Source organism: Engystomops pustulosus, chromosome 6, assembly GCF_040894005.1.
Source record: "Engystomops pustulosus chromosome 6, aEngPut4.maternal, whole genome shotgun sequence".
Classification (NCBI taxonomy): Eukaryota; Metazoa; Chordata; class Amphibia; order Anura; family Leptodactylidae; genus Engystomops; species Engystomops pustulosus.
The window spans coordinates 171,673,988-171,684,962 of NC_092416.1; the positions used below are offsets into that span (position 1 = coordinate 171,673,988).

At 45.9% G+C, this 10,975-nt stretch overlaps 1 protein-coding gene across 1 annotated transcript; it reads right to left on the reverse strand.

The window, feature by feature from the left end:
- Window positions 1-169: 169 nt before the first annotated feature.
- On the reverse strand, window positions 170-10,287 carry NUP85 (nucleoporin 85). Its single transcript, XM_072112439.1, has 19 exons — window positions 10,090-10,287; window positions 8,230-8,323; window positions 7,989-8,148; window positions 7,656-7,726; window positions 7,484-7,527; window positions 6,552-6,621; window positions 5,971-6,092; window positions 5,404-5,538; window positions 5,104-5,217; window positions 2,929-3,060; window positions 2,722-2,828; window positions 2,534-2,617; window positions 2,362-2,427; window positions 2,096-2,247; window positions 1,781-1,898; window positions 956-1,056; window positions 717-868; window positions 420-524; window positions 170-326 (listed from the first exon to the last, which is right to left on the reverse strand). The coding sequence occupies exons 1-19, from the start codon at window positions 10,120-10,122 to the stop codon at window positions 228-230; spliced, it is 1,959 nt and encodes a 652-aa protein (XP_071968540.1). The 5' UTR covers window positions 10,123-10,287; the 3' UTR covers window positions 170-227.
- Window positions 10,288-10,975: the final 688 nt, after the last annotated feature.

Consider the following 10,975-nt stretch of genomic DNA (forward strand, 5'->3'; position numbering starts at 1 on the left):
CCCTTCAGTTTTGACTAAATGTTGCAATAAAAACCAAGAATATATACTTTCTATGGAGAGGACTATGTGAGCTTTAGGTGTGCAGTGCTGCTGCGTTCCTCCATGACTTCTGTTCTGTGTTAGGATGACACCCCCTCCCCTAGGTTTTCACATACAAAGAGGCAGGAAATAACAAAAAGATTTATTAGCAAAACAGGAATAATTACAAGTGACGTCATTCCTCCTATTTACACCTGCACGGTTCCCTCCTTGACAATGGCACGTGAGAGGTTTCGGGCCAGCGCCAGCCTCAGCATCTCCACCTTTGTGTTCTCAATGCTGCTGTCCTGTAGGACAAGACACATGGACAGCTGTATATTGGATGTGGACAGGTTACCGCTTTGCTGTTCTGTAGCCACAAAGGATCCAGAGTGACTTACCTGGGATTTCCGGCTTTCCTCTGATTGGATGGGCTCCAGCTTTGCCGCAGTCCTTTCCTCCAGGCAGCTCATCAGCTGATACGTCTGCTCTGCAGAGAAGATCACCTACAATAGGACCCATGTGTTACAAAATATTGCACTTTGATGCATCCGGTAATATAAATTTAGTTTTTTGGCTAAAAGCCTGGCCCCAAATCAAATTAATCAACATCCACCAAAAAGTAAGTACACGTTACCTGAACGATCCCACAATCTATATTATGTTCACATCACGTGTGTGCATTACACGTGACTTACCTGTTGCTGTTCCAGCAGGGGCAGCGCGTCCAGCAGTAAGGTGAGCCAGAAGGTGCAGGGAGCGATACGAGCCGTCATGAGCGACAGCAGTAAGCGGGCGGCTTCTTCAAACTGCTGGTCATTGTACATCTTGTGAAACTCCCGATACTTTCCTGCAATAGGAATGGCCACGAATTAGACGCCCCCCCCTTAAAAAGAGTACCGAGGGGTAAAACCAGGGACTCCGATATCACACTCACCTAGGAACGTCAGACGATCGCTGAGCAACATGGCAGGACCCAGATTATCAATTAGATCCAGATCAGAGAATCTCCCTCGCTCACAGTAATCCTTCAGGAACCTGCACACAAATCCCTGGGTTTAAAGCACCATTCCTGAGAATACTTGGACTCGCCAGATCTCAGGATACAGGACTGAGGTTGGCAGGAATTCCAACAACTTTTCCTACATCTAAATTTATTTGGCATTGCAAAAAAAGTGACACCTAAGGGGCTATCATATTGAACGAGTGGAGTGAAAGTGCCCCAACATGACCTGTGCCTCCATCCATTTGGAAAAAAGGATCCTTTGATTAGGTAACAGACGGTTATCAGTGAATTGAGGATAACTTTTAATATTACATGAAATCTACCATCAAAATCCATCATGATAAAGCAGGGACATTACTCATAGATCCGTGCACTGTGATTGTGGAAATCTTCTTATATCTGTTATTCAAGGCCTCCGTCCTTCTAAAATCAACTTTGATAATTATGCTAATGTGTAACTACAGCACGGAGGGGTTCCTGACTCATTAGCATAATAATACAAGTTGATTTTAGAAGAAGATTACCACAGTCATATTAAATGTTATCCTCAATTCACTGATAACCGTCTGGTAACTAAATGAAAGGATCCTTTTTCCCCAAATGGATGGAGGCACAGGTCATGTTGGGGTACTTTCACTCCACTCGTTCATTATAGGATTACCGGACAGAATTGTGTTGTACTCCACAATCTCCTTTTTCTTAGCCAATTTTACCCTCACCCTACTATACTGACACAAGGCTTTGGCGTGCACTCACCGGTCTGATATGAGTGTGGCGAATCCTGCATCTTTGGCGCGAATACTCCAGGACAGAGCTGATCCCAGCCTCCTGTTGCGCATGGCTTGCATCGCCATGGTCTTACAGATACTGCGGACTGCAGACATGGAATATGTCAGACATTCACTCTATAATACTGTGCAATTACAAAAGTTAAAAGGTATTTTTTTTTACCAAAACCTACATATTGACAACTTATCCTTAGGAGAGGTCATCAATATCATATTAGCCTCAGGTCCCACACACGACACCTGCAATCCTACATTAACGCACTGAATATTAAATTACACGCACCTTGCTCAGTCATTTGCCGCTGCTCACAGATGCGCAATGCCTTTAAGGCTTTCTTCTCGGTGCTCAGAGGTATCCTCTCCATGTGCAGCTCCAGGTAAACCCGACCCAGCTCAGGACAGTGGTCGAAATAGTCAACCCCGAGCTGCCAAAGACTGTAAAAGAAATTCCCTCCCATCAGCCATATAACCGCTACAAAACGAGTGCAGACAAGACTATAAAGGTGTGTACGGGGATCTACAACCAGATAACACGCGCCAGTATCTTACCTGTGATGGGAGAAGAGACCGGAGGCATACTCCAGCAGTAAATGTTCTCGCATGTTGGACCCAAAACTGAGGATTTCAGATAAGAGACTTAAAATCTTGCACATCAGCTTAGCAGTCAAATACTAACAACGTCAAAGAAATCTTATTCCGATTGTGCCGCATTATAACTTACTATAGATTGTGGGACTGGAAGAGCTGGCAGTGATCCAGCAGGTCGGTCAGATGAGCCACAAACCACCAGTTATTGGTCACAATGCTGCAAAACAATGGACAACAAAAGAAGGGTGAATTATACTGAATGTCACTTAATCAGTGTATTAAAGGGGTTGTCCCAAATTTAGAAGTTATCCCCCCATCTACCTGAATTCCTTTATGACCTGATGAATATCCAGTTCAAATGCTGCAAGCAGAACATTGTCCAGCGGCTCAGAACTGCTGTCCCCAGGACTGAAGATGTCCAGGCAGGACTGAGGGTAAGAGAGAACAATTACAAAGGGGTATTTTCATCTTAGGCGGAAGGTATAGCCACAGGGTATATCCGTATATTACGTATAGGTAGAATCTTACCTGAGCGTAGGAGTGGATTTCCGCCAGGGTCACGGTTGGATGTGTGTAGAGCAGCTGTGATACAAGGAAATGATACCAGGTGCCCATCAGATCCTTCTTCTCAAGCAACGTGTCCTCAGCGCCCAGTAACACCTATTGTTAAAGTCAAGAGGATTTTGGTGATCATAAAATACACAAATCCCCTAAAATATAATGGACTATAATGAGAGTGATAGATGCCCTGCTCACGCTGCTGACATGACAGTAAACATCTACAGATTTTTAAAGAAAATCTTCCATCAAAATCCATCCTGATAATCCCGGGACACTTACTCATAGATCCAGGCACCGGGACTGTGGAAATATTCCTATATTTGTTATCCAATGGCCTCCTACCTTCTAAAATCAACTTTTAAAATTATGCTACTGGGGGCCGTTATAAGAGCCCCTCCATGCTGTAGATTCCCAGGATGTTACACTGTGCAGAAGCACTTTCACCTTCCCACTGTGCAAGATTACATCAGGCAGAAGGAGGTAGGATGGCGAGTGTAACAACCTGTAAAGCCAGAGCACAGAGGGGCTCAGGTAACGCTCCCAGAGCAATTCTGGCTCATAAGCATAGTTTTTAAAGGGAACCAATATCAGTTTGTTTTAAGGGAGCTTAACACCTTAAAGATCATGTTTCTTTCCAGTGTGGTGGCATCATCCAGAAAATAATTTTTGCAGTGAGATGTAAATTGGTTGTATAAAGTCATGGAGGTGGAGAGTTTAACACTGAAGTCAAGATCTGAACGCCTCCTCCTCTGTGATTGACATCATGCATTGGACTTCAGGAGATCTGGTTAGTGATGTGTCTGGATGTAGGACCATCAGTTATAGTGAAGAAGGCTTTCTAAGGCAGGGAGAGCTTGACTTCAGAGTTAACATTCTCCACCTCCTTGACTTTGTACAACCATTTCACATCTTGTTTTAAAGTTGATTTTCTGGATGATGCCACCACACCAGGTCACAAAAGAAACACAATCTGGATTGTGTTCAGCTGCTTAGCAACATACTGGTAGTGGTTTATTAGGTGAATTTCTGCTGACAGGTTCCCTTTAAAGTTGATTTTAGAAGGAAGGAGGACATAGATAATAAATATAAGAAGATTACTCAGATCTAGGCAGCAGGACTGTGGTAATGTCCCTGGTTTATCATGATGAATTTTGATGTTAGATTTCCTTTTCAAAGGACTTTGATTTAGGGCCCCAAATTGACCTCTATATGATCTATTCATAGCCTCAATGAAAAAAGAAAAAAAGGAAAAGAAAAAAAAACAACTTACCCAGTATGAGTCGGATGCGGCACATAAGACTCACATCAGCAGATCCGCATCGGCGCCTCCTCTTGTGTTGTGTGAATTGAGGACAGGACAATATCCCAGCCTCACCATGCATGCGCCATACCTAGAGCTCTTGTGCAGTGAAGTCGGGGTGTACTATGCCAGCTTCACCAGCCGCAAGACACAGGTGTAACTATAACATGCAGGCAAGTAAAACTTTTTTTTTCCAATAGTGTAAGGGACAATTTGTGACATTAAACCACTGGTACATAAGGACCTGCGGGTGGGTCAGCGTCCCGAATTGCCCTGACAGGTTCCACTTAAAATGCTGTGTGACAGAGATTGTTATCAATTAGATTGTGACGTTCCCTTGCATCTGTGCCAACCCTCAATGCCATATTCTGATGTACAAATTAGCCTTATGCAATAGGGGGTTAATCCCTGTCTGGAAACCATCATTGCCACCTACTGCAGATCCCATTGTGTGATGCAGATTCCTTGCATTTTTCTATACAAAACATTGCAAGTCTCCCTATGCGGCAGATCCAGTCCTGCATCAGAAGATACTATATGCTTGCATCCACCATACATTAAGCTCGTAGGTGCAAAGATGTTCAGGAAATACAGTCTGTAGCGATGGCTACGGCTAAACTCAATTTATTGAATGATAATTTGTACAATATACTGCAATGGTCCCGGGCCTGACTGTGAGACTACCATCTTATACAATAATGCTGCAAGTACTTGACAGGTCTGAACCAGACCAGAGACCTGATCCGCTAAGGCCTCGCAACATTATGTTCTTGTAGTGACACGGGTTCTTATATCCCTAAATAAAGGAAATGATAATTGTACGTTATACTAGGGGTGCGCACCTTACAGATGGTTTCCATTTGAGGGCTGGAGGAGAAGGTCCCACACTGCAGATGGCGCTCGCACTCCTCCCGCCAGTGCTGCCACTTTAATTCAAACTCTGTCAGCGTCTGAGACTATGAGAAGAAAGAAGAAACATTAGTAATATATAATGGAGATCAGCAGGCCCACATTTTAAAAGATAATATAGGACTAATACTGCACACAGACAGGCCAAGCTTGTGTATAAAGTGCCATAGTGTGGGCAGTGTGAGATTCGTGTAACCCAATGCCCCCTTTACACACAGACTGCGGTTACGTACACCAAAAGTAGGCATCTTCTTAAGGAGATCATCCAGGACGCGGCACATGCTCCGGGTGCTTGTAGTAACGGCGGCTTCTTTCGCCAGCAGTTGCCGCGCTTCATCCATACGAGCCTGCAGGACGTACGCAGTGATCTGCAGTCCATATACAAGAGAAAGGTAAAACATTATGGTGTGAGATAAGCAAAGTGCAGAGCATAGAGGATTCAGCTCAAAACTACTGGTCAGACTGATCCAGGTGAGTGTTAAATGGGGTTTTCTGATCGCTGGGTACCCATAATTCATGCCCTGCGATTCCCACCGACTTGTCTGAAGTTATATCTCTGGAGGTGCAAACACTGGGGCGCCAATCAAAGAGGAGCAGGGGACCAAAATCCTCCCTGAAATATTCCTGCGAAGTACCAATGCACATGTGAAGACTCTTACGCTTCTGTATGGTGGACACTGTCTTCCGGGGTTCCCATTGATAGAACGGTTATCCCGTATTGTGCGGATAAGGGATAAGTGTATGTGGTGGGACAATTCCTATAAGACTAAAGACTGCATTTTTCTTTGCTTTACACTCACCAAATCCCAGAACCGCTCATGCTGCAGGGGGCTTTCACTCTGTAGAACCTCCTCTGCGATATTGTCTATTTCGCTTGAATGGAAACGTATCCAGTCGAGAAGCAGCACCAGGAGGGATCCGGCTGCAAAAGTAAAATTTAAATTGTTTACTCTGGCAGGTAAATTAGACAGTAATAAAGATTCATCCCTTCCATGAGAGTTCATTTTACCTGTTCATGGCTTACACTACCTCTGCAATTTACTGGCACCCTGCAATCCCATCAAGGGGGCGCCAATAGAGCGAAAGAAGGAGCTACTTCCCTCCGGTTTAGTCACTGTTGACAGTGACACCTGCAGAGGTTTAAACGCCCGGCATTGTAAAGATAACCCGGGCACAGCTGCACACTATGCCAAGATGGTCCATATTAATAAAGGTGACCCCATCTGGTAGATCTGACTAACAGGGGTTTTCTGGGTTCCCCCATTTGCTCCCCGTATCTGCAGTGTGACCCCTGGTCCCATATGAAATACATGGCTACTATCCTCCATGTGGAATTATGTGTATACATGCACCAGGGGAAGTGTAACCCTACAACGCTCACCTGTGGCAGCTTCAATGAAAAGGATCTCACACAGGTTCCAACAAAGCTCCATGGCCGACAGGATGGAGAGCTGGAGATCACAGGAGACAATGCGATTAGAAACACAAGACTAGAGATGAATCCTACAACAGCCCAGGATCACCGAGCACTGGAGGGTTTACAGAGGAGCATCAAACTGCTCTGTGCATCCCATATATATATAACAGTTCTCAATCATCTATTGTTATAAATGTGTATATTGCCATTTTTTGGTTAAACTTAGAAAGAAATTGAGAACTGGGCGTTACCAGTAGAGGGTGTGTCTCTGCTGGTCACACCCCTAATCCCCCAAAATCAAGATATCAGTTTATTCGTAAAATTTAAACATAAAATGATAAAAATCCTTTGGATAAGAAAAGACGTTCCTTTGATTCCAGAATTCGCATCTTCAATAGATCAAAATTTTAAAATTAATATCATCACATTACACCTATTTAAATGGGTTGTCCGGCATCTGAAAAATGAAGCAGCTGCAGCACTAGGATGGGCACAGAGGTCTCTTCACTACCTGCTAGGTAGACTGCCATACATAGTATGGTGGTTGTGCTTGGTATTGCAGCTCAGTCTCATTCCTTTCATTCATGGAGCACTTTTTTTTTGCATCATTGAGAATCAGCTGTGAAAATGGGATGTGACACCTGACAGAACAAAGCAATGCTTTGTCTACCAGGCAGCGACACTGCAGCTTCACCCTATTATATAATAGCAGTATATATAATAGATATAAGCAGGAGGAAGCTGTAAATCTGCTAGTACGTAGACAGCAGGCAGGAGCCTGAGCCTTTACATGTAGTCATGGAGGAGTTGGACCCGATATCGATGGCCTCAACCCTACACCAGAGGAGCCACCTAGAACCCCAAAGCATTGGTAGTAAAGATAAGTCTCGCCCTACCTGCTCAGAGTACTTTTCACTTTGGAATTTATCTCGTGTGGAACCTGGAAAAAAAAAAAAAACGGAATGATAAGATCCGATTATGACATAGAATGGTCACTTTTGGGCACAACTGAAAAAAAATAAAATAAAATAATTTCAAAACCAGAAGTAATTGAGTGTTGGTCCTTACTTGCCACTTTGTGCATTTCCTGCATACAGGCCTGGAGGACCGAGCGATAGTTTTTACTGACACGAACCAAACTGCAAAAGAGAAATATAAAGCAATGTGAGCACGGGGATAGACACAAAAACCGGTCCAGCACGTGCACTGACACACCCTGCCAGAGGTAGGTAGGTACCATAGAGACAGGAGCATGTGCAGATAAGCATCAAGTGTGAGAGGGGGACTTATGCCAAAACCTAGCCAAGTGTGCATGTGTATTGGGGTGTGCAGGAAGAATAGCTGGCCACAGTGTATCTATAAGGACATGAGCAGCCACGGTCCCTATAACGTATCACGTACTCGGCTTTCCGGGTCCTGCTGGTCGCCTCCTCCTCGCTCTTCTGCAGGCCGACAAAAATCCCATGTGACTCATTGAAGAGTTTCCTCAGGACCGGAGAGAAGAGATCCTCATCGTTACGTAGAAAGGAAAGCTGCCCGGAGGTCTCCAGGTGCGCCTTGTCTGCGGAGAATAGAATACGATTATTTTACCTCTGATCCGTTATTTATTCTGCCCCAAATAATAAGAATAGGGTTTCCTTACCTGAGGGGGGGTAGCGGGTCTCATACAGCAGAAATTCCCGCGGCCCCCAATCAAAGCCAATGTGTGTGCCGCACCGCCCCAGGCCTGGAATAACCTACAGGGAAGAGACAAGCACTCCCGGATAAATCCTCACACTGCAGGTTTATTTCCTTACGGAATTTATTACTTTTCAATCCACATTTGGCTTCCAAGAAAGTGCAGCTGCAGTGTAAAGCAAGAGGGATCACCGGGGGGAGCGATCAGACCCCTCAGAACACTGACCTGCCCCCGATCTTACTAATGGGACTTGTGTGCTCATGATGCAGCATTTGATTTCGGGTGCCCCCTCTCATTATCAGGCCCCCGGATTTAGGATATGAGGCTGGTAATAGATGTGTCCTGGGGAAATTCTTATACTCCTAAAGAAGTGCATTATCACCTACAAGGTAATCGCTAGTTTGACACCCAGCAACATCTGATCGTGGGGTGAAACTGAGGGGTCACCCCTGCCTTAGAGTGATCTGCACTGTATCATCACCCCCTGCAGTGGCCTGATACAACGTCGCCTCCCCCTCGAAACGCAGTGACACGACACATCACCGCCCCATTGACAGTGACCTGACGCAACTTTGCCTCCCCCTGGACACACAGTGACCCAACGAAACGTCGCTTCCCTGTTGACACACAGTGACCCGACACGTGACCGCTCCTTTAACAGTGACCTGACACAAGAACACCCCCTCCTTGACACGCAGAGACCCAAACACAATGATGCCTCCCCCTCGACACGGGGTGACCCGGCGCAACGTCGCCTCCCCCTTGACACACAGTGAACCACCACGTGACCGCCCAACTTACAGTGACCTGACACAATGTCGCCTCCCCCTTGACACTCAGAGACCCGATGCAACGTCGCCTCCCCATCGATATGGGGTGACCCGACACATCACCGCCCCATTGACACAACGTCCAGAAGTAATCCGGCGCTCAGACAATAAATCTTCAGAAGAGTCACAATTTATGACTTTATTATTGTAAGATAAATTACTTATTTATTTTTAAAACCGTGTTTTGTCTCATACGCCTGATGGAGGCTCGCGTACTGAGCCGAAACGCTCCGACACTTTATTATTGCAATAAATTCTTATAAATTCATAAATTGTGATTCTTCTGAAGATTTATTTTCTGAGCGCCGGATCCCCTCCTGATTCCTTCTGGGTCTATTCTATTATCGCTCTGCGGTTCTGTCCTCTGGAGCGGGAGACGCCTTGGGAAGCTTCCGGCTGCCCCCGATGATTATATACAGGAAGGTGAGAAGCTTTCCGCCTTGTTCTGCTGCTATTTGTCTGAACACACTACAGGGAGTTTTTTGTCTCCCTTTCTATTCCTATTGTCCTGGAGACACTCCGGTAAAATTCTGAGGTTCTGGTGGTGGCACACGTGGAGTTTATAGGCCGTTTTTGGTTGTGCGTTTTCAGATCGTAAAAAAAAACAGCGTTTTTAATTAAGATAATTGGTAAAAACTGTCAAAAACGCATGCTTTTTTTACGATCTGAAAACGCACATCTAAAAACGGGCTAAAAACGCCACTTGTGCCACCACCCTAATACAAAGTCGCCTCCCCCTTGACACGCAGTGACCCGACATATCACCGCCCCATTGACATGACACAACGTCGCCTCCCCCTTGAAATGCAGTGACCCGTCCCCAACGTTTCCTCCCTCTTGACCCAGCAGTAACACCTCCCCCTTGCCATACTGTGCAGCCCGCATGTAGCATCTCCCTGACACATCAGCCTCATGCTGCCGGGACTACCCTACAGCCGCCATGGCCGAGCACAAATCACACAGACATGGAGGTCGCCCCTCCAGCAGTTATTACCGCCTCCGCCGGCTGCTCGTCCAGCTCCTCCATGCTGCTCTCTCACTTCCCGCTTCCCGCTTGGTGTCAGAGCTCCGGAAGGCCCCCGGGGCTGTCCTCCTCACTGCCTGCACCGGCCCGGGGGAGCGGCGGGAGGTCCTGAGCACATGAGCGGCCACAATCCCGGCTGTGTCTCCAGTGCCGAGATCCTACACAGCATTATACATCATTATGTGTGAGCCTCCATACAGGCGTTACATCAGCCACACTTGCTAGAAACCAATGATTTTTGGGTTTTTTTTTAGGGCAGTTATTTGCCAGGGGCAACAAGGAACCCGTACAACAGAGACAGACAATAAGTTATAGCAGATTAGATAAGATTAGACACATCAAAAGGGAGACTACATACTGGTGACAACTAAGGCTGCATTCACATGTTGCAGTTGGATTGCGTTTCTAAACAGGGAGGGGCTTGACCAAATTGCATATGCGTTTCTCATGAAAACAGGCGTACAAGACGGTATTTAGTCACAATTCCCGGCGCAGTGCCAGGAATTGGGACTTCTCTGCCCAATTAACCACTTGTGGAGGGGTTGCTATGCCATTGGACAGGGACAACCAATTTTGGTTGTTCCTGGATCCGACTGTAATTCTTCTATGGTCAGATTCTTTTCATGAATAGCTTCTCCTGTCTGGACACTGCAGTGCTTTCTGCCTCCTGCCCCTTCCCCCAGTACAAGACCAGCTCAGACACAGGCACTTCCTGCCAGCAAGCAGCAGTGTGCAGAAACTAACGCTAAAAGCTACAGACAGATAAAGTCTTTATCCAGGGGTGGGAGACATATAACAGAGCTGACTGTGTGTGTTATAGGTAAGATAGAAGTGCTGGAGTGTGGCATTATGTTTT